Source organism: Sarcophilus harrisii, chromosome 3 (assembly GCF_902635505.1).
Source record: "Sarcophilus harrisii chromosome 3, mSarHar1.11, whole genome shotgun sequence".
NCBI classification, from domain to species: Eukaryota; Metazoa; Chordata; class Mammalia; order Dasyuromorphia; family Dasyuridae; genus Sarcophilus; species Sarcophilus harrisii.
Genome location: NC_045428.1, coordinates 476328966 through 476353928, shown reverse-complemented (window position 1 = coordinate 476353928; position 24963 = coordinate 476328966). Strand labels below are relative to the sequence as shown.

At 32.9% G+C, this 24963-nt stretch overlaps 1 protein-coding gene across 6 annotated transcripts in view; it reads right to left on the bottom strand.

Annotated features, from left to right (window-relative positions):
- Positions 1 to 24963, bottom strand: part of CEP126 (centrosomal protein 126) — a 107616-nt gene that overhangs the window by 3354 nt on the left and 79299 nt on the right. Inside the window, exons 11-12 of one of the 6 annotated variants that reach the window (XR_004233196.1) lie at positions 15787 to 15870; positions 3071 to 3222 (exon numbers count right to left, since the gene is read on the bottom strand). Coding sequence is in view for 3 of the 6 variants with exons in the window: in XM_031961053.1 (XP_031816913.1) it covers positions 15817 to 15870 (54 nt within the window). In the remaining 3 variants the exon portion in view is untranslated. Of the gene's footprint in view, positions 1 to 2969; positions 3223 to 15659; positions 15871 to 24963 lie in introns of those variants that run through there. The other 5 variants (XM_031961052.1, XR_004233197.1, XM_031961053.1 and 2 more) reach the window with 5 other exon arrangements.

Below are 24963 nucleotides of genomic sequence, written 5' to 3'. Positions count from 1 at the left end.
CTCCAGAATTGGTAGAGATATATTATTAAAACCACTCTTCAAAGCTATTATAGTGAGGGTTGGAGAGATATTCTGGGGAAAATAATGATGTGTACAGCTTGATGGAAGGAATCTGAAACAGAAGGAGGCTTTGTGGCTTATAACCACAGTGGTACATCATTACTGGCCTTGGCCTAGATCAAAATATACAAACTATAGCAATAAAAATAAAACAAAACAGAAACACCAAAAGGCACTTCTTGCAACTCCTTAATTCTCTCTTCCCTCTAGGTTTTTGAGATACTACTCTCTCCTGTTTTTCTCTTACCTGACTGCCCCTTCCTCCTCTGTCTTTTTTTTTTTTTTTTGGTGGATCTTTCTCCAGATGACACTTTCTAATCATAGGTGTTCCTCAGGGTTCTGTCCTGGGCCCTCTTTCCTTCTCTATGATCGAAGCAATTCATGGATTCTCAAATATCTCTATCTTGCCCTAGTCTCTCTACTGGTCTCCAACCTTGTACCTCTTGTACCTCCAAATGTCTTTCAGACATCTTGAACTGAATGCCCTATAGTAGATATCTTAACATCTTAAACTCAATATGTCCAAAACAGAATTCTATCTTTCCCCTAACTTCCCCCCTTCCCTGTTATGGTAGAGATCAACATCATCATTCCAGTCCTTCAGGTGTGCAACTTAGAAGTCATTCTGGATTTCTCACTATCTCTCATCCCCCATGTCCAAACTCTTGTCAAGGCCTGCCTATTTCATCTTTGCAACTTCTTTCTATTGATACTACCATCACTCTAGTGTAAGCCCTCATCATTTCATGCCTTAATTATTGCAATAGCCTACTGGTGGGAATGCTTGTTTCAAGTTTTTCCTCATTCCAATTGATTCTCCATTTAGCCATTAAAGTAATTTTCTTAAATTAGAGGTTTGATCACATCACACACATCCCCACCAACCCCATGCCTTAATTAAATTCTAGCATTTATTTTCAAGAACAAATGTAAAATGCTGTTTGACATTCAAAGCTCTTCATAACCTAGATCCCTCCTACCTTTCCAATCTTCTTGTACTTTATTCCCACTACATACTCTTTGATGCAGTGACACTGCCCTTCTGGATGTCCCTTGAACCAAGACACTTCATCTTTCAGTTCCTGGCATTCTCTTTGACTCTCTCTCATGCTTGGAATCCCTTCTTCCTCTATTGTAACTGCTGACCTCTCTGATTCCTTTTATGTCCCAACTAAAATCTTATCTTCTTCAGGAAGCCTTCCCCAACTGTTCTTAATTCCATTGCTTTCCCTCTGTTAATTATCTTCTGTTTATTCTGTTTCTAGTTGATATATTTCTTTGCATGTTACATAAGGATTGTAAGCTCTTTGAGAGCAGAGTCTGTCTTTTACCTCTTTTTGTATCCCTAACACTTAGCAGTGTGCCTGGCACATAGTAGATACTTAATAAATGCTTTTGAATGATCAGTTTCAACTTTCTAATCCTATAGGGACTGTCTTATGTCCAAAGCACAGCCAATCAGTTTTCCTGCTACTCTTAACAATTGTATCATATACTATTCTACGATGTAGCATGTAATGAACACATTTTGATTCTTATCCCAAACTGGATCTTGCTTTTTTTGAGCTATGGGCAGGAATTAAGCTTTCTTTCAAATCTGCTGAAATTGCCTAATCTCTGGCCAGCCCTGCCTTTTCTTCACTAAAAACTAGTCAACCTTTATCCCAGCAGGCATGTATTAGCCTCTATCTCGATCAACACAGATTCAGACAATTTAACTAACCTTTACTTATAGTAACATTTTATTAATTAAGAATACTATCCCTATATTTAACCAAGTTCCATTGTGTCAGGTAACACTTTCCTACTACTTTATTCATCTGTAATTCATCTATAAATCCCCAAACCATGGATTAGAAGTAAGAATATTTTATGTTTTCAGGAACAAATCTTCCATTGATTTACTAAATCAGAAACAAAAATCCTTCACAGGTTTATTTGCAAGGTATTGTATTTAGTTCCTTAGCAAGTAAAATATTATGTTAAATGCCCTGAATGTGGGATAGGACAAATCTATTTGTGGGCATTCAGGGAGTTTTCCAGCATAAAAGCAGCACTTGAAAATATTGTGGCCAGCTCAATGTTGACTATAAAATCAGTGATTATATAATAGATGCCGGGAAATGAGTCTTGAGTGGCTTCCCTTCTCAGCATTAAGTGACTTTATCAAAATTACATGGATAGAAGATAGCAGAGTTAATATTCAAATCTCAGCCTACCAATTCCAAATCCAGGGCCCTTTCTACTTGGAGAATTTTTCAACCTTTTCTATTTCTTTATGAAATATCAATAGTCTAATGACATAGACATTATTTGAATAAATCACAGTAATAATTCACATCATACTATTTTTACTGGATCTGGGATTTATTAATTGTATTAAGGAAAATATTTTAAATGTATATAATAGTTCTATAAAATGATTTGTCATCAAGATTATCAGAGATTATAGTAGTGAAGCACAAACTCTGGAAACTTCTACCAAGCCAGAAAGGCTTTAAGTATAAGTATAGTAACAGACTATCCAAAAAACTAATCTAGCTAAAGTGTCTAAAGAAGAGTCGAAGAGAACAGCAGAAAGGCTACCACAGAAGATTCATCAGAAGATTGGCTACCACATAATGAACTTTTTGGTCATGTGACTCATAAAATTGATCAAAATACAAAATATTCTTTAAAACTGCTAAGTCCCTTTTCATATGTGCAATGTTAGGGATAATTTTATCACTAAATGAAAAGAAGCAGAGGAAGCTAACACTTACACAGTTCTTACAACTCTGACTGGTATTGATATAATTATGAATACTATTCATTTGAATTTTTTATTTAATGACTGAACATATCACTATAAGAATAAACCACAACCACATTGTCTTTATTTCTCTACATCAAACCAGGGTGTATTTATTTATGTTCAAGGAAGACTAACATCTCTGGTGTGAGGGCTCACTGAACTCCTTTTTAGGGCTGCTCATCTACCTTTGGTGTCCACCTGTCACTCTACTCTTACCTGTGGCTCTGAGAAGCTGTAGCATACACAGTAGCCATATCCTTCTAAAACTCTCTCAGCAGGTGCTGTGGAGGGTTTTTGAACATTAAAGTTGTCAAGGTCATCCCCTGCATCCAGGGTCACTGTCAGCTGTCTTGACTTGACTTCAATGACTGTGGAAGAGAAAGTGAGGCTGACAACTTTGTGCAACTTTGCTTCACTGAAATCCAGTTTAAGCACAAGGCAAGACAACATCCTATGAAATCACTGGTCCTCTTTGAAAATGAAGGACAAACAAATAACATACATCAAACCAGAAGACAGAAATTGTAACTAAATAGAGGTATACCTTCTTAAAAAGTTAAATAAAGGAGTTAGTAGAATTGATTTCCTTATCTACTCAAAGGCAAAAAGAAATCATTTTATGGACACGTGCTCACTGTGCTACAGATGTGAACTCTTATCACCATTTCTGAGGGTGCAGTGGATAAAATGCTGGACCGGGAATTAGAAGATGAGTTCAACTCTAGCTTCAGACACTTATTAGCTGTGTGACCCTAGGCAAGTCCTCTGTTTGCCTCAGTTTCTTCAACTGTAAAATGGGCATAATAGTATCTACCTCATAGGATTATTGTGAGGATCAAATGAGATAGTATTTATAACACAATGCCTGCTACATAGTAGGTATAATAGAAACATTTCATCTTCCTTTCTCTTCTATATCTTCCTCTTCCCCATTTTCAGGTAATTTTAACCAAAGCAACATGACTGGCACAATAAGAAACCCCAAAGATCCTAGAGATTGTCTTACCCAAAAAGTATACAATTTCCTTGCTAAACAAAGAGACATGATAGCTAAGGAAGGGCATTTCTTTTTTTTTTTAATTTAATTTCTTTTTTTATTATAATAACTTTTTATTGACAGAGGAAGGGCATTTCTAATAAAGAATATAATACAGCCTCCTTTGCAGGATATTTTGGAGAATAATAGAAGATTACTATAATTATCATTCTGCAAATCAGTAACAGTAAAAAGTAGTTGAGAGGAAAATTATCCTTTAGATAAAATCGAATACTTCACTAACACCTATGGAATGTTTACAGAATCAAGGGAACATCTATAGTAGGTAGATAAATTAACTGGAATATGTTTTGAAAGATAAATTATACCGGAAGAGAAAGTATGAAATTATTGATAGCAAGATTTGGTAAAAGTAGTACCTACATTGATAAGCTCATAGACTAAAATATTGAACTTGAAATATATTTTGCACATTATGTGGAAAAGTTAAATTATACATATAGGTGATACAAATAATTTATGGTAAATAAAAAATGAGTCATGGGTGCTCAGGTTAGTGTTTTTATCATACTTAAAATAATTTAACACAATATTGTAAGCATATGTTCTATACTAGTATGCAGAATGCTTTTCTTTTATGCCATTAGAGGGCAGTATATACATTATCTTGAGTCCAGTACCAAACTATAAAAGGAAATACATAGTCTTACATTAACCCATGACTTACTAAGTGGCTTCTCAGAGCAAAGAAATGTTCTAGGATTTATAGGAAGTACAAAGACAGTTAAGACACAGCCCTTGTTCTTGGGTAAATGAAAAAATACAAATATTCAGTCATAAAATAACTTATAGTGTGATTAAAAAATGAGGGGATATAAAATATTATGAAAAGTCAGAAGAAAGGTCACAATTGATTGAGATTGACCAGTATTGGTGAAGATCAATTCCAATGCACTTAAGGGTATTCTCAAAAAGTTCACTAATTAATTAAATATTAATTGAGGGTCTTCTATATGTTGGTTTCGGTAGGGGATACAAGTCTTTGCTTTCAATCAAATAAATTCAACAAAAATTTACTAAATGGTTATTATTTTCAAGGCATTATGCTAAACATTAAAAAAATCAATTCATGGCTTCCTCTTAAGGTTAGGATCTTATCGGAAAGGACTCCAATTTATCCCCATTGCACATGATATTGACTTATGTATTTTATATATATATTTTGACACATGATATATTTTAAGAAAAACTATTTCTATGCTTTTCAGTGTATTTTAAAAATAATTATTGTATCTTTTCAAAATATTTTTCTTTACCTATTAATATAATCCTAAAATGATTTTTGTTTTTCTCATTAACATGGTCAATTGTGTTTGGTAGTTTTCATAAAATATGGAACCAGCACTGCATTCATGATATAAATCCATTCTGATCATATGTATAATCTGTTGCTGTGCTCTCCTTGTCAATAGTTTGTCTAAAATTGTTGCACCAATGATTCATTGCATCTATTGGCTTATAGTTTTTTCTGTTTGACTCTCTGATTTGGGTGTCAAGAGTGTGTGTCATACAATTTGGTAAAATCTTTTCAGTTTATAACATATTGGCATTAATTGTCCTTCTTAAACTATTATTTTAATAGTATTTTATTTTCCCCCCAAATATATGTGAAGACAATTTTTACTATTTATTTTTATAAGATTGGAATTCCAAAATATTTTCTCTCTCCTCTCCTCTCTCTCTCTCTCTTTCTCTCTTTCTCTCTCTCTCTCTCTCTCTCTGTCTCTGTCTGTCTCTTTCTGTCTTTCTCTCCCTTCCTTTCTTCCTAAAATGGTAAGCAATTTGATATAGTTATATATATGTGATTATGTAAAACATATTTTCATATTAGTCATAGTTGTGAAAGAAGAAACAGATCAAAAAGAAAAAAGTTATGGAAAAAAAATGAGAAAAAATATGCTTCAATCTACATCAGTTCTTTATCTGGGTGTGGATGACATTTTCCATCAAGCCTTTTGAAATTGTCTTGGAGTACTGTATTGCTGAAAAAAGCAAAGTCACTCATAGTTCAACATTATACAATGTTGTTGTTTCTGTGCACACTGTTTTTCTAGTTCTGCTCATATCATTTTGTATCAGCTTATTGAAGTCCATCACTAGATTTATTGTTTATATTTTCCTGTAATTCATTTAACTTTTCCTTTAAGAATTTAAATGCTATGTCATTTAGTGCATACATGTTTAATATTGATATTAATTCACTGCCTATGAAAAATTTAGTTTGCCTAGTTATTTTATTTAGGTCCATTTTTACTTTTGTTTTGAGATTCTGATTGCTACTTGTTTTCCCTCAGTTGAAGCATAATAGTTGTACTCCAGTCCTTTAAAAAAAATGCTCTATCTTTTAAATTGCATTTCTTATAAAAAACCAACCAAGCAACATATTGTTGGATTCTGATTTCTAATACATTCTATCATTTGCCTTCATCTTATGGGCAAATTTGTTCCATTCCTACTCACAGTTATGAATGCCATGTATTTCCCCACGTTCTTTTTTTTTTTTTAATATTTGTCCTTCCCCCCCCTGCCCTTCTTTATTTTTTTTTTGTTCTTGAAGCATTTTATTTGATTTCTTTATTTTTTTAATTTTTAAATTTTTTTTTATTTTTTAATTTTTTTTATTTAATAGCCTTTTATTTACAGGATATATACATGGGTAACTTTACAGCATTAACAATTGCCAAACCTCTTGTTCCAATTTTTCACCTCTTACCCCCCCACCCCCTCCCCTAGATGGCAGGATGACCAGTAGATGTTAAATATATTAAAATATAAATTAGATACACAATAAGTATACATGACCAAAACGTTATTTTGCTGTACAAAAAGAATCAGACTCTGAAATATTGTACAATTAGCTTGTGAAGGAAATCAAAAATGCAGGTGTGCATAAATATAGGGATTGGGAATTCAATGTAATGGTTTTTAGTCATCTCCCAGAGTTCTTTTTCTGGGCATAGCTAGTTCAGTTCATTACTGCTCCATTAGAAATGATTTGGTTGATCTCGTTGCTGAGGATGGCCTGGTCCATCAGAACTGGTCATCATATAGTATTGTTGTTGAAGTATATAATGATCTCCTGGTCCTGCTCATTTCACTCAGCATCAGTTCGTGTAAGTCTCTCCAGGCCTTTCTGAAATCATCCTGTTGGTCATTTCTTACAGAACAGTAATATTCCATAATATTCATATACCACAATTTATTCAGCCATTCTCCAACTGATGGACATCCATTCAGTTTCCAGTTTCTAGCCACTACAAAAAGGGCTGCCACAAACATTCGTGCACATACAGGTCCCTTTCCCTTTTTTATAATCTCTTTGGGATATAATCCCAGTAGTAACACTGCTGGATCAAAGGGTATGCACAGTTTGATAACTTTTTGAGCATAGTTCCAAACTACTCTCCAAAATGGTTGGATTCGTTCACAACTCCACCAACAATGCATCAATGTCCCAGTTTTCCTGCATCCCCTCCAACAATCATCATTATTTTTTCCTGTCATCTTAGCCAATCTGACAGGTGTGTAGTGGTATCTTAGAGTTGTCTTAATTTGCATTTCTCTGATTAATAATGACGTGGAGCATCTTTTCATATGACTAGAAATAGTTTCAATTTCTTCATCTGAGAATTGTCTGTTCATATCCTTTGACCATTTTTCAATTGGAGAATGCCTGCCCTCTCTTTAAGAATTTGTTTTACTTCTGAATAATGCCTCCCTTAATTTAGTCTTGCCTTTCCCTGCTCTTTTCTACTAACCTGTTTCCCTATTTCTCTGTTAAATAAGATGTATTCCTGAATCCAATTGTGTACGTATATTCTTCCCTCCTTTAATCAGTATAAATGAGATTGAGGTTCTTGTATTACCACTCACTCTCCCTTTCTCCACCCCTACCCTCTGCCCACATTGCCTTTCTCTTGTTGTATATGCTTTTTCTTGCATGTCCCATCTTAGGAGATACTTTTCCTTATTCTTTTTCTCCCTCCATCTCCAAATATTTTCTTCTTCCTAACCCATTCTATTCTTCTTTTGAGATCATCAAAACATAAGAGAAGCATTCCTAGGCACTCTGTAAAATTAGATCCTCTGATGATAGAGTTCTGAGGAGCTACATATATCATCTCCTTACACATCTTTATTTAGAATACCTTTATTTAGTCACTTATGATTTCTCACTCATGTTCAGTACTTTATGTTCTCTTGATTCCTGTGTTTTTCAGTTAGATTTTCCATTCAGCTTTGGATTTTTCATCAGAAATGTATGAAAGTCCTATATTTCATGAAAAGTTGATTCCTACCCTTCCCTCCCCCCCCCCAATAATATTACAGTCAGTTTTGTTGAGTAAGTTATTACTGATGGAAAACCTCAGTCTTTTACCTTTTGGAATACCATGATCTAAGCTCTTTGATCCTTTAGAATGGTGTCTTCTAAATCTTGTTTGATTCTAACTGGCTCCTCATATTTACACTCTTTCCTTTTGGCTGCTTTAATTATTTTAATTTTGATTCTGAAGTCCTGGATTTTGAACCTAATATTCCTAGAAGATAGTGATACATGGATTTTATTTCCATTTTGCCCCACAATTCTAAGATGTCTGTACAATATTATGATTTCGTTAAATATATCTTTTTTTTGGTCACGGCCTCAGGCAGTCTAATTATTCTTAAATTATCTCTTCTCAATCTATTATCCAGGTAAATTGTTTTTGATGTGAAATATTTTGCATTTTCTATTTTTTTTAGCTTTTAATTTTAATATTTCTTGATGTTTCATGGAGTTATTAGCTTCAATTTAGTTAATTCTAATTTTCTTGGTTAAGGTTTTATACTTATTTCAAACTTTTTTTCATACATTTCTTCCATACCTCTCATTTGGTTTTAAAAATCTTTTTGTTAATTCTTTTTTTTAACTATTCCAGAAATCCTAGTATTTTATTTGGAGGCTTTGCATTAGATTAAAAAAAAAATCTTCTCCTGAATTATATCTTGAGCTTTTTCTCCTGTTACCACAATATATCCTTATGGTGAGATTCTTTTTTTTTTCTGTGCTAATTCTTCTAGCCTACTTCTTGACTTTGGACTTTATAACAATGCTAGACTTTGCCTTTTTCAGGGGAGAATATTTAGCTTGAGCCCTGTCCTTTTATGTCCTCTTGCATTCACAGCTCAGGTTTAAGCCTGCAAACTTTCAGTAATACCAAAATGTGATCCTGGGCCAAATCTGCTCAGTGCCCTCTGGTCTGGGTTCTACAAGTTTTCATTTTGAATTGCAATAGATGCTGCTGGACTCAGCTATTATTAGACTGCTAGGAGACTGCATGTTCAAAGTGCTGAACTGCAACTTCCTTTTTTTTTTTTTTTTTCTGGGACTTCTACCCCAGCTATTCTGTAGTGGAACTGGATGGTAGATTCAGAAACTCAGTTTCTGCTCCTCTTCTGGGATCTAAACCACACAGCTGTTCATTTCTGTACTTGTTCCCTGCTCAGGACATAGCTAGGGCCAAGTTAGAGACTACTTGTCTGGGTCTGCTTCTCTCTTTTCTGGATCTGTGACCTAGAACAGGATAGTGACAACTGATAGCTAACACCCATTCTTCTATCCTGGGCAAGGAACTCATTTAGGGATACTTAAAGTCTCTTCCCTCCCAGGTGATTCTTGCCTGGTTGATCCTCTTTTTGTTCCTGGGTTCTGAAATGCTCCATGCAGCTTTCTCTTGCTTAGACTTTATCATCTAGTATCATTACACTTCTCTATTTGAACTTCCTTGGGCTGGAAAAATGATTCATTGTGTACCTTTTTCTTGAAATTTTCAATCAGAATTTGGTCTGCTAAAGGCTTCTAGACCTTTGTGGAACAAGTTTGTTGAGTAAGGTAGGCCGTTCTTCTGTTTATTCCAATATCTTGATTATGTTTCAGTGTATTTTGTTAAGGTATGGTACCAGAGATATATTTTACCTTTAGAATTGTGATGTTTATGAGCAAGATGTTGGTCTAAACTCAATTCTGTAAATTTTTTTCCAGAAGTTTTTTTTTTTTTTTTTTTTTTTTTTAATGTTGGGTCTTTCCCATCCTAGTAGTTTGGGTCTTTGAGTTTATCAAAAACTAAATTGCTATGCTCCTTTGATTTTGTATGTTGTATACATAATTTGTTCAATTATTGACTATTTCCTTATCAGTATCAAATTGTTTTGAAGATTACAGAATTGCAGTAAAGTTTGAAATCTGTTATTGTTAGGTTTCCTTATTTTCCATTGAGATTCTTTATCTTTTGTTCATCCAGATGGAAAAGTTTCATTATTATTTTGTTCTAGCTATACAAACTAATCCTTTGGAAGTTTGATTGGCTCTGCACTGAACAAGTAAGCCTGTTTAGGTAGTATTTTCATTTTTATTATATTAGTTTGACTGACAGGAGCAAAATGATCTATAGATCTATAGAATCTGTAGAATACCTACTACATCTGGCCACTGTACTAAGCACTTTACAATATTATCTCATTTGACCTTCACATCAGCCTTGTGAGGTAGATGCTATTATTCCATTTTCAATTGAGGAAACAGGTTAAGTGACTTGTCTGGTGTCACACAGCTAGTATTTGAAGCCATATTTGAACTTCCTGATTCCAGATCTGTCTACTGTATCACTTAGTAGGTATGCCATCATACTTATTATCCATCAATATTTCTATTTTTAGATCTGTATTTGGGTAAAGGGCTTTTTTTTTGTAGTTGTATTCATATAATTCCTGAGTGTGTCTTGGCAGGTACACGCCCAAATATTTTATAAATTCTGTAGTTACTTTAGATGGAATTTTTCTCTTCAAGCTGGGTCTTCTTGGTAATATGCAAAAATGTTGATTTAAGTGGGTTTATTTTATATTCTGCAAATTTGCTGAAGTTATTGTTTCAACTAATTTAACTTTTTTAGGGTTATCTAAGTAAACCATCATATCACCTGTTTAAAAAAAAGCAGTAATTTTGCCTCCTCTTATCTATGATTATTTTTAAAATTCCTTTTCTTGTCTTGTTATAGCAAGCATTTCTGTGACTGTATTAAATGGCAATGGTAATAGACATCCTTGTTATACATGATTTTAATGTAAATATCTCTAGTTATCTTCATCATATGTAATGCTGTTTTAAATATTACTTATCATATTAAGGAAAGACATTTATTCCTGCATTTTATAGTTATTTTTTAAAAATAGGATTAGATTTTGTATCTTGTCAAAAACTTCTCTAGCTATTAATAAAAACATACGATTTTTGCTGTTTCTATTATTAGTATGATTAATTATGTTAATAGTTTTCTTAATATTGAATCATTTCTGTATTCCTGTGAAAATCCAACTGAAGACAGTATCTAATCTCTCTCATTTGTTGCTGTGGTTTCCTTGCTAATATATTTTTAAAATTATGTCAATGCTCATTAAGAATATTTAGTCGATAGTTTTCTTTCTCTGTTTTGGTTCTCTCTGGTTTAAATACCAAGACAATATTTGGGAGGCAGTCAAATCCCCTCTGACCATTTTAAAATAATGCCATAAAACAAAAGAAGTGGCAGAACTCACAAAATGATGAGGAGAAATAATTTCCCAAAGACAACTTAGAAAGCTGGCAGAAAACATCTGATAGGAGTGGATTATAGTCCAGTGCAGACCAGCAGCAGCAGCAGCTCCTTTGGGAGTTCTCAGCCCAAAGATGTAGGAGGGTTGAACTGATCAGAAGGAGATTACAGGGGTCTCTTTGTTGGCACTGGGGGTAGGACTCTGTAGCTTTTTCCATATTCAGATCTGGGTTAATCCTGGGTGGCAATTCAAGGGCAAGGAGAAGCACTAGAACTAGCTTGTGGCTGCAGTGGAGCAGAATCCCTCATCACATTTCCAGGGCAGAAAAGAATGCTTGTGGTCATTCACAGACCAGAGCACAGGCCAGGAGAGTGGTAAATACATCTCTCTTATATAATACCACTTTGGAAGAACCAAAAAACTTACAGGTCTCTAAAAGTATCTCTGAAAACAACTGCATAAAACCCCTGGAGCTAAAGATAATGTACCCTCTACCCACAAAGCACAGTCCCACTTTAACAGAGATTCAAAATCAAGAAATAGATTAGAAAAATAAGGAAACAACAACAAAAAATTCTTATCACAGAAAGTTACTATGTTGAAGAAGATCAAAACACACACTCAGAAAATAACAAAGTCATTGGGAAGAGAAATGAGAGTGATAAAAGAAGATCATGAAAAAAAGAGTCAAAAGTTTGGTAAAGGAAACTCCCCAAATACTGAATAAAATAACATCTTAAAAAACAAAATAGGCCCAAAAGAAGTACAAAAGCCAATGAGGAAAAGAATGACCTGAAAAACAAAATTGGCCAACTGGAAAAAGACACACAAAAATTCCTCCTTAAAAAAAATAGAATTAGTTACATGAAAAAACACTTACAAAAGTTCATTGAAGAAAAAAATTCCTTAAAAATTAGAATTGAGCAAATGGAATCTAATGACTTTATGAAAAATCAAGAAACAATAAAACAAAACAAAAAAAGTTAAAATATGACAATGAGAAATATCTCATTGGAAAAACAACCTGGAAATAGCTCTAGGAGAGATAAATTTTAAATTATAAGACTATCTGAAAGCCATGATTAAAGAGTCTAGATATCATCATCTTTCAAGAAATCATCAAGGAAAACTTTCCTGATATTCTAGAGAAAGAGGATAAAATAGAAATTGAAAAAATCCATGGATAACTTCCTGAAAGAGGTCCCAAGATTAAAACTTCAGGAATATTTCAGCCAAATCCCAGAGCTTCCAGGTCAAGGAGAGAACACTGCAAGTGGCCATAAAGAAACAATTAAAGTATTGTGGAGCCACAGTCAGGATAACACAAGATTTACCAGCTTTTACATTAAAGGATTGGTGGGTTTGGAATATGATATTCCAGAGGGCAAAGGAGTTAGGATTACAATTAAGAACTACTTGTTGAATAAAATCTGTTAGGAGAAAAAATGATATTCAATGAAATAAAGGATTTTCAAACATTTTTGATGAAAAGACAATGCTGAATGCATTGCTGAATAGAAAATTTGACTTGCAAATATAAGACTCAAGAGAAGCATAAAAAGATACACAGGAAATGGAACTAGGTTAAATTGTTTATATTCCTACAAAGGAAGAAACTTGCAACTCATAAAAGTTTTCTCATTATTATGGCAATTAGGAACATATAGACAGAAGGTACAGGTGAGCTGAATATGATAGGATGATATCCATGAAAATAAAATTAAGGAATGAGAAAGAGAAATGCATTGGAGAAAAAGGAAAGGAGTAAAATGGGTTAATTATTTCACATAAAAAAGAAAAAACTTCTACAGTGGAGGGAACAATGAGGGGTGTATGTGTATGTGTGTGTGTGTGTGTGTGTGTGTGTGTGTGTGTATACTTTTATCAGAGTTGCTCAAAGAGGGAATAACATACATTCAATGGACACAGAAATCTATTTTATCCTATAGAAAGTAGGAGAAGGGGAGAAGGGAAGAGATAGAAGGAAGGGCAGGTTTGAGGTTGTGGTAGTTAGAAACAAAATACTTTTAAGAGGGGCAGAGTGCAAAGAGAGGAGAATACATTTAGCAATCATAACTAAAAAAAAATTGAAGCACGTTTCTCTAATAAAGGCCTCATTTCTCAGATATATAGAGAACTGAAGCAAATTTCTAAAAATAGGAGCTATTCCCTAACAGATAAATGATCAAGGGATATGAACAGTTTTCAGATGAAATAAGCAAAGCAATCTATAGCTATATGAGGAGGTGCTTTAAATCACTATAGATTAGAAGAATACAAATTGAAACAAATCTGAAGTATAACCTTGTATCTTTTGGATTTGGCTAATAGCTCAAAAAAAAGAAAAGTTACAAATGTTGGAGGGAAGGAGACATTAATGCACTGTTGGAGTTGTGAACTGAGAGCAATTTGGAACTATGTCCAGAGGGCTATAAAACCATGCATTTCCTTTGACTTAGCAATACTGCTACTAGATCTGTTTCCAAAGAGATTAAAAAAACGAAAGGGAAAAAAATGAATAATTTCTAGCTTCTCTTTTCTGGTGGCAGGGAGTTGGAAATTAGGAGGCTGTCTAGCAATTGGGGAATGTCTGAACAAACTATGTTATGTGATTGTGATGAAATACTATTGTGCTATAAGAAATGATGAGCAGGATTCTCTCAAAAAAAACCTGGAAAGACTTACATGAATGTTGATGCCAAGTGAAATTTTTACTGCATACAAAATAACAGCAATATTATTAAGATGATCAGTTGTGAATCACTTTATGTTTTTCAGCAATATAGTAATCTAAGATGGCTCTGAAGGGCTTTTGATGAAAAAATACTATCTCATGGTGTCTGAATATAGGTTGAAGCATTTTTTAAAATTTATTTTTCTTGAGTTTTTTTTTCTGTTTGAATAATATTAATATGGAAATGTTTTTCATGACTGCACATGTATATCCTAAATTGAATTGCTTGCCTTCTCTTTTTGTACATTTAGATAATTTTCCTTTTATTTTTGAATCTCTTTTGGTATTCATGCCTAGTAGTAGTGGTATTGTTAGGTCAAAGAATATGCATGAATTTATAGTCCTTTAAGCACAGACCATATCTTTCGATCATTTATTAATTGGGACATGTAGCCTTTCTTGTGTTAAAGAGTTTAGAGTTATGCATTTTGGCTAAGGATTTCTTTGGCTATTATCCCCCAAATTTTAGTGTGATTTTATTGCCATTACCTTTACTATCATTTCTATGATGATTTTTTAATTTGATGAACTAATTCTTTAGTTTTAAGTTATTTAGTCTAATTTTAATTAATTCATTAGTCCTTTACTGATTAATTTTTATTGCATTGTTGTCAGAACAATATTATTTCTGCTCTTCTGTATTTGTTTATGAGATGTTTATGCCCCAATACACGGTCATTTTTTTTGTAAAAATGCCATGTGCATTGTTTTTGTGTACAGGTATATACACATACGCATATGATATATACTTACATACTTCCTTCTATTCCCATTTAAAACCACCAGTGATTTTATTTCTAACTTTTCTAAAATGCTATTCAAATTTTAACTTTTTTTTAAAAATTAAGTTTGTCTAGGTCTGAAGTAATGTACATTGAGACTCTACTACTCTAGTTTTACTATTTCTCTCTATAACTGACTTACTTTTTATGTTAGGAAAATATGTCGTTCTGTGCATACAAGTCTAATACTAGTGGTATTTGTTACTTTTTGGTACAATGTACTTTCCCTATTTATCTCTCTTAATTAAGTCTAGTATTTATTTATTTTGGATAATGGCAAAATCTTGTCAAATAATTGTTATCCCTGCCTTTTTGGCTTCATTTGAAGCATAATAGATTTTCCTTTGTCCAGTATTTTAAGTCTTTGTAAAGCTTTACACACTTAAAAATGTGTTTCTTATAAACAATATATTGACTTTTGCTTTCTATCATATTCTGCAATCCTCCATATTATGAGTTCATCTCACATTCAGAATTATGATCATTTATTTCTCACAATTTGATTCTCTTATATCTTTCCTCTCTTTGTATCCTGAGTTCTTTTAACAAAGAGAGTGGCAAGCAATGTTCGAAGTACCCTAGTTTTGATGCCATCTGCTTCTGCTCTTGTCCCCCCCTTTTTCCCCCTTACCCTACTCACTAATTACCCTTTTTTCTTTCCACTTAAACACCCCTTTCCGATACATTCTCTGTCATTAGTTTGCTTACTTATATTTCTCTCCTGACCACCTAGGATCCCACTCTTCTTTTTTCCTCCCATTTCCCTTTTGAGTGAATTGCAATTCTGTACCTTGCTCTTTCTGTATATTTCCCCATCTTTTTACAAGGGAAAATGAGGTTTAAATGTTGTCCCTTCCTCTGTCTCCTCTTCTCTCTTTGAAAAGAACAACAAAATAAAATTACTCCTAGAAGCTCTCTCACAATTCCCTCTATAACCTGATACTAGAGTTCTGAGGAGACACATGTATCATCTTCTAATATAAGAATATGAACACTTAACCTTGTTTATTGCATTTTTGTATTTTTTGTTTTTACCCTTTTATGTTTCTCTTGACTTTTGTGTTTGCATTTCAGAGTTTCTACTCAGCTTTGGACCTCTCACCAAATATGCCTTTAGAAATCGATTTCATTAAAGATATTTTTAATCTTTGTAAAATTATACTGTTTTACTGAGTGTTGTTCCTGGTAATAAGCCTATTTTTTTTTTGTCTTTTGTGATGAAATATACTAAACTCTCTGCTCCTTTACATTTGTGACTGCAATATTTTGTTGGCACATAGCTCTGAATTTTGGCAATGATGTTCTTGGATGCTTTCACATAGAAGTTTCTTTCAAGAACCAACCATAGGATTCTTTTTATGTTTGTTTTACCCTCTGATTTTAGGAGATCCAGATGGTTATTTTTTATGATTCCTTGAAATATAATGTCTAGACTTAGTTTGGTCATGGTTCTTTCAGGTGGTCTAGTGATTCCTAAATTATCTCTTCTTGATCTGTGTTCCAGTTTCTTTTTTATATTAGACCTTTTATATTCTTCTCTTTTTTCAGTCTTTTAACTTTAAAAAAAATTTGTCTCATGGCATTATTAATTTCTATGTAGTCCATTCTAATTTTTGAAATATATATGTTATATATACATGTATTACATATTACATAATATGTAATATATACATATATATCCCCCTTCCTACTAAGTTATTAAATTTTCTTTACAATTTTTTCATCCATAAATCTTATTTCTTTTGCCATTCTTTCCTCTATTGCCTACATTTAACTTATAAACTATTTAAAATATTTTAAAAGAACTTTTCTTAAAATAATTTTAGTTGAACTTGTGTGTAAACTGTACAGAGGTTGTGCCTATAGATATTTTAGAGTCATTTTCTTCTTTTGGGGGAGTGTATATATATATATATATATATATATATATATATATATATATATATATATACTGTCTTCTACTTACCTCTTAGCTAATCTTTAAGGACTGTTTTACCTATATCCAAGACATTTTTGATAAAGCTTCTTATAACTCTCATTCACTGTTTTGTTTTTATGATTTGCTCTTTGACCTACTCATTGGGGATATTATTAAATTTTCATTTGTTTGTGTCTTTGTTTTATAAAGGATGTGGTTAGTATTTCTGTTTTTTTTCCCCTTGTAAACAGATAGTTTTTTTATGCTCTGGCAACATGATCTATTTTTGTAAATGTATGATCCTGTGATATAGGTATATCTGTTTACATTCCCATTCAGAAAATTCTAAATCTTAATGGTCTAAATTCTTAAAACACTTATAGAAATAACTTTTTAAATTTCCTAATTTTTAAAAATATTAACTAAGTTTTGAGAGAGATGAATTAACATTTACAATTATTGTGCAACAGTTTATCTTTTCACAATTTTCCGATTTGAATTTATACTCTAATGTTTGTGGCATAAAGTTTAATACTGATATTGGTTCACATTTATTGTTCCTTTAATAGTTTCCTTATTCATTTTTCTTCCTAACATGAATTTTTATTTTTGCCTTTTCTGATAGTATAATTGCAACTCCTGTTTTTTGGAATCATATGGTACAAAATAGATTTTGTATCAGTCTCTCCATTTTTATCATTTACATAATTTTTTTTTTTATATATGACAGATTGTTAGATTTTCTGATTCTGTATCTCTTTTTCTCTCCCCCCGTCTTCCTTTCTCTGTCTCCCACCCTATGTTTATTGATTAAGTCTGAATGCAGATTTGAACTCACAAAGATGAATGTCTTACTCCCAGGTTCAGAACTCTACCACCTCTACCCATTAAGCTGCTACCTTGAATTTAGGATTTTTTAATTTTTGTTTTTATTTTATTAGAGGGATAAAAAAAGAAGTTTGAGGGGGAAATATTGTTACTGACTAGGAGATTAAGGGAAGACTTGATGAACGAAATGTCTTTAGAAGGCAGTGTGGTGAAATACAAAGAATATTGGATTTGGCATTAGGGGTCCTCAGTTTGAATCCCTGTGCTCTATTATTTATTAACTGAATAACTATGGAGAAGTTACATAACCTACTTAGGCCTCAGGGGTTTGTAGCAGATAATTTCTGTATTTTCTGTATCTTAATATTTTAAAAATATGTATAATAGAAGTGACATTTTCTTTATTTTTATAAATGTGTTTTCATCAACCTAACACTGTCCCTTCCCTTAATTAACTGTAATCCTAACTCTGTGGGTACAAGACAGAGAACAGTTGCCTCTGGCTGAAGTTTTCAGTGACCTAGTGTCCCATGGCAAAGTGTTTTTTTTTTTTTTTTTTTTTTTGGTCAAATAAAGGTGGTAATGGGAATGTTGAGGAGATAATGAACTTTGTGGTTAATGGAGATTTTAAAGAGCACACTGGAATGAAATAGGGGATAGTTCTTTAGTAATAATGGGAAGGGCTAACATGAATGGGAAGAGCTAAGATACATGGTTAGGAGTAAGGGTTTAGGAGGAAATAAAATTGGACTTACAAAGTCTGCTTAAGGCATGCTTCCTTAGTAAAATTAAATCAACAAGAGATTTGAAACTCAATCTTCTTGAATGTTTGAAATATAATTTGAAAGTTTGGTATTCTACTGTATTACACTCTAAAAGATGTCTTCCAGATTCTAGAGCTCTTTAGATAAAGGAGTAGGGCCTCCATATTTCTGTGTCTCAAGCTTCCAAGGTTTTTGTGGAGAAATGCTTCCTAGAGTCTACTGAATGGTGTGAGGCTTTTTCTAGTTTTCTCCTACTATACCTTTGTTCATTATATCAGAATTTCTATTACACTGTAATTTTTAATGCAATAATCATCACTATTTTTGCAAAATTAATATAGCATAAAATGAATAATCAGGTGCCTAACAATATAGGATTGTTAATATATAATATTTTGATTGAATTAGACTAAGTGCATTAACTTAAGACAAATAACATATTGATTCTACTTCAAGGACTGAATTATCCTTAACTATTTCACATGCTCTATATACCATTAGAATTATTCCTTTATGGAATGGAATCTTATTTTTGTCTTTGTATGTCTAACACATAGGAAGTTGTCAGAATCATCTGGCATACCAGATGGAGTACTGGATAGGAGATGATTGGTTCATTAGACCTCTGACACTTAGATGATCAAATTACTTAACCTATGTGACCCTAAGTTTCCTTATCCATAAAATGGTGATGATAATAATTCGAGTACCTACCTCAAAAAGTTGTTAGGTTCAAAAAAGAAAAAAAATGCAAATTTTCAAGTGCTATGGAAATATCAGTTTATACTGACATTTGATAAATTGAAAGGCTTTCTAATAATCTACTTTTAAAAAACTTAATATAAGATACCATTATTATTATAATACTAATATACCACCACATTATACTAATTGCTATATTACTATATTATACTAATATAGGGTAGCAATATTATCCTCTTTTTTGGTAGCTATTTATGATTCTGACTCATACATTGGTCCAAACATTGTCAATACATCTTTTTGGAGAGCAAATTTCTTTTTTTCTTCTTTTTTTTTTCTCTGTTTAAAAAATTAAAAAAAAATTCAACATTGACTTTTGTTCCACCAACTTCTCCCCTCCTTCCCTCCACCCCCTCCCTTAGATGGCAGGCAATCCCATACATGTTAAACATATTAAAGTATATGTTAAATACTATATATATATATATATATATATATATATATATACATATTTATACAGATATCTTGTTGCACAAGAAAAATCAGAGTTAGAAAGAAGGTAAAAATAATCTGGAATGAAAAATAAAAATTCAAGCAAAGAACAACAGAAAGGGTACAAATGTTATGTTGTGGTCCCCACTCATTTACCAGTGTTCTTTTGCTGGGTATAGCTGGTTCTATTCATCACTGCTTAATTGAAACTGATTTGTATCCTCTCATTGTTGAAGATAGCCACTTCCATCAGAATTGATCCTCATATAGTATTGTTGTTGAAGTGTATAATGGTCTCCTGGTTCTGTTCATTTCATTTAGCATCAGTTCATGTAAGTCTTTGAAGACCAAATTTCAAAAATTTATTGTGTGAAGCAATTTTGACTTCTATTTACACTCAATTTGGTATGGGCAAGTTTCAATAAATATATTTTTTATTCTAACAGTTTTAGTGACTATGGCTCATGTTCTCCATGCCCATGCTTTTCATGATTTTGATAGCAATACCTTAATCTTCATCTCATTTCTTATGATTTCTATCTTCACTTTTTCTCAGCTATCTTTGTAGATGGTTATATCTTATATCTTAAAATCACCTAAAATTGTTCTAGTTTAAACCCTGAAACTCCTCTGATCATGTTATCTAATTCTTCTATTACTATATTACTTAGTATTATTTGCCCTCAATCCCCACCCTGTTCTTTTGGTCTATTATTCCTATATAGTCTAGATTTCTTCAGTACATAATGTTGTCCATGGTCAGTCTTTTCAATAAGACATTTTTTCTTCAGAATTGAGATTAGATTTCTTTATCCTCCCCAGATTTCTTCTCTGTTACTTGGTATTCCTGTATCATTCTCATGATGTCACCTCTGCTTTGGTTTTCTAATCACATACCACTACTGAAGGGAGTCACTGATTTTTTTCTTCATTTCTACATTAAACATTTATTAAGCACTTGTACAAGCACTCTTCCTAGATGCTAAAGGAAGTACACAAGTTAGATAGGCCATAAACTATATTCTTATGGAATTCAATAGTGTTATAGAGAATAAGATAAAAGTGCAATAAGATTGTTACTAATGGGGAATGAGAAGGGCATCATGGAATTCTTTATGAAGGAGATACTATTTTAGTCATGAGACTGAACTGAATGGATCCACTACCCAAACAATCCCGGTTCCCATAGGTTCGGGACAATATTTGTTGTTGATTTTTGGCCAATTAATTATCACTCCCTAAAAGGCTTAAAAATTTTTTTTTTCCTTTAAGTTATTGATTCTATTCCTAGCTCTTCCTGAGCAAAGAAATAGAAGACAGAGGTTATTTATGGTAAGCTTCCTCATTCACACCTCAGAATCCCATCTCTTCTCCATATCTTAAATCTATTGTTTTTTTCATCTCTTCCTTCACTGTAGTCTCAAAATATTAAGTAGTTCTCTTAGTTGCCAAGATTCATTCTGCCACTTCTCTCCAATTCTAAAAATATTTTCTCTTGACTTTGCTAACTCTTCAAATTTCACCTCTTCTGAATTATAATCTTTGCTTCCTTTTACCACTAACTTTCTTTTTATTTACAAAACATATTCATGGGTAATTTTTCAACACTGATCCTTGCAAAATCTTCTATTCCACATTTCTCCCTTCTTCCCCCATCTCTCCCCTAGATGGCACATAGTCCAATATATGTTAAATATGTTAAAGTATATGTTAAATCTGATATATGTATATGTATTTATAGTTATCTTGCTGCATGAGAAAATCTTTCTAGATAGAAAGAAAAAAATCCGAGAAGGAAAACAAAAATGCAAGCAAACAATAACAGAAAGAGTGAAAATGCTATGTTGTGGTCCACACTCAGTTCCTATGATCCTCTCGCTGGGTGTAGATGGCTCTCTTCATTACTGAATAACTGGAACTGGCTTCAGTTATCTCATTGTTGAATAGAGCTCACTGATCTTTGTATGGTTTTGTTGTTGCTGTGTATAATGATCTCCTGGTTCTGCTCATTTCACTTTGCATCAGTTCATAAGCCTCTCCAGGCCTCTCTGAAATCATCCTGCTGGTCTTATAGAACAATAATATTCCATAACATTCATTTACCATAACTTATTCAGTCATTCTCCAACTGATGGGCATCCATTCAGTTTCCAATTTTTTGCCACTACAAAGAGGGCTGCCACAAACATTCTTGCACATACAGGTCCCTTTTCCTTCTTTAAGTTCTCTTCGGGATATGTCACTAACTTTCTAAAAAGAGTCTTGCTGCTTCCTTTCTACCCACTTACTCCTCAGGCTTTTGCAATGTCTTCTTTCCCTACCAGTCTACTGATGGAACCCTCTCAAGGTTACAAATGATCTCTTTGTAGCCAACTTTTAATACCCTTTTTGTCACTCCCCATTTTTTTATTCTTTCTGCAGAAAATGATACTGCTGAATCAGCCTTACTTTCTCATAAGTGTCCTCTCCATGATTTTTCCTGAAGGTTTCCTTCCATACCTGATCATTCCTTCTAAGTCTCTCTCTTGCTTTCAAATATCTATGTTGTAGGCTTCCTACTTCCTCTATAGCCTCACCCTTAAACCTTATTTCCATGACTTCAATTACTTCCTGGTTATGTATTTACAATATTAATATAATTTATGTATGAATTTTTTTTCTTCTTGGAAAGTTTCTTTCCTTTAGTTATCTGCAAAATTGGAGTGCAGTTAGTGTAGTACAATGAAGAGAGTCAGCTTTGGAGGCAGAATATCTATGTTGATATCTCATCTCTAATGATTTATTTTCATGTTACCTTAGGCAAGCCATGTAACTTTAATGGTCTTTAGAGTCCTAATTTATAAAATAAGAGAATTGGAATAGATGGTCTCTGAAGCCCTTTTCAGTCTAGGTCTATGATCATTGACCTTAGAGGCCAATCTAGGATTCCCAGATTTCAATACAAATGCCCTCTAGGGCCAAGAAGAACAAGTCTAACCCCCTTCCATGTAATAGTCTTTCAAATACTTGAAGAGAGTTATCAAACCTTTCCTAAGATCTTACTCCAGACTTATCACAATTAGTAGTTTGAACTTGAAACTCACTATCCTGGCTATAATTGCATGAGCACTCTGCCAAATCACACTATTATACACATATGTAGAATATATTATACTAAAACATCTACATCTTTTCATTAGTAGCTATTTTTAATTATTAGGTACCAACCACTATTCTAGGTACTGGGGATACAATGGCAAAAACAAAATAGTCCTTGAATTCAAAGAGCTAACATTGTAATGGAGAAAAAACATGTATATGTATATTTGTGCATGGAAGAACCAGAAAAATCCTCACAGAGAAGATGACACTTGAGCAGAATCATTAAGCAAAGCAGAAATTACAAAGAGCAGAAGTTAGGAAACTGGGAAAGTGCAAAGGCAGCGATGGATGATGGGAGATGGAATGTTGTTTAGTATGTCAGCTTCTATGTTCTGCACAATAGAACATGTGAAAGGAGTAAACTGTGGTAATAATACTAAAAAGGCATAATAGGTCCAAGTTCTGACTAATGCCAGGGATATTTAGATTTGACCCTAGGGAGCACTTTGAGTTCCCTGAATACCTGGAAGGAAGGTAGTTTACAGTCAGGCTTGGTTTTTAGGGAAAAAAATAGCTTTGGAAGCTGTCTGAAGAATGATTTGGAGAGAGACTTGGGGAGGCAAGATCATTAGGATAAGATGTGATGAGAGCCATCTGAGTAGACAAAATGGGACATATGCGAGAGATGTAGAAGTTGAAATTATAAGCGTGAATAATTTATGTAAAGATTTTGAACCTGGGTGATACAAAAGTTGGTGTTGCTCTTGATAGAAATGGACAAGTTTAGGAGATGGGTGAGGAAAGATGAGTTATGCTGTGGAATAACTTTGAGATATTTACAGTACATCCAGTTTGAAATGTCCAATAGTTAGTTGATGATTTAAGACTCAAGTTCAAAAGATTAGAACTGGTTATATCTGGCATTCATTGGTATAAAGATGAAAATTAATTTTTTGACAAATTATACTCTAAAAGCTGATGTTTTAAAAACATATATATGTTTTTTGGATATCAATTCTGTCATCTATGTTAGATCATTCAACTTTTTGTTATGTGAAATCTGACAGGTAAGACATCTGTGCCTTTCTTTATACACGACATAGTTAAACAGCACAGGAACAGATACTAAAGGCACTTCACTAGATAATTCCTTCAAAGCTAACAGAAGCATCAGTATGTCCATCTGAAAACAGTTGTCTAGCCTGTATTTCTCCATCTGATCCACAAGTAGTGTTAGACTTCAAAAAATGTTGACAGACAAACCATATCAGCATTTGTCTAATCTGTCATTTAGTAATCGTGTAAAAAAAGGAAGTTAGTCAAGTACAATTTGTTTTTAAAGTTTTGTAGATTTTTTACTCTGTTTAAAATTAAGTTTTAGAATTTTGCCAACAATTTAAGTCAAAATACCTTTCAGAGATTTGCCTTTATCCAATCCTGTGGCAATTCTTATTTTATAGATATTTTCTCTATAGTCCTTCAGAAATCACATCACTTTTTTTTTTAACCACATTAGACTATAGTAGTAGTTTGTTTAGATCTAGTAACAGTTAAACTAATCAGAACAGTTAAACACTCTATATTGATATTTTTTGTTCATGCCTTTCTAGCCCAAAGATTATTCTCCTTAGAAGAAAAAATAGAAGAATTAAATTTGAGTAGCTTTTGCTTTTCTCTGTTGTCTGTTATCACTGTTATAGCTACCCTTTTATTTTTCTATAATGTAACTTTTAAAAAATCCCATTTTATATTACTATTTCTTCCCAATCCTAGTTTATTTAGTTCTGACATTTTTAAAGAGTTGTGACAGGGTTTTTATTCATCTTCAATTACTTATTCAAGTTTCCATTTCTATATGTTTTTTGAAAATTCTAAGTATAATAATTATAGAATCTCTGTTAGAAAAGACTATATAGTCTTGGCCATATATGACCAAGAACATTCTCTACAACACACGTGGCAGGGAAGCATCTTTGCCTGAAGACCTTTACCTGTGTACAACCATTACTTGCCACCTCCCAAGGGAGCCTATTTTATTTTTTCATAGTTCTAATTGTTGGATAGGTTTTCCTTTCACTAAGCTTATTACAGTCTCTCTTCAACTTTCCTCCACTGTTTCTATGAGATTTAGCAGAATAAGTTTTATACCTTTTCAGAGAGATGGTTAAGTGGCTAAGAGAAC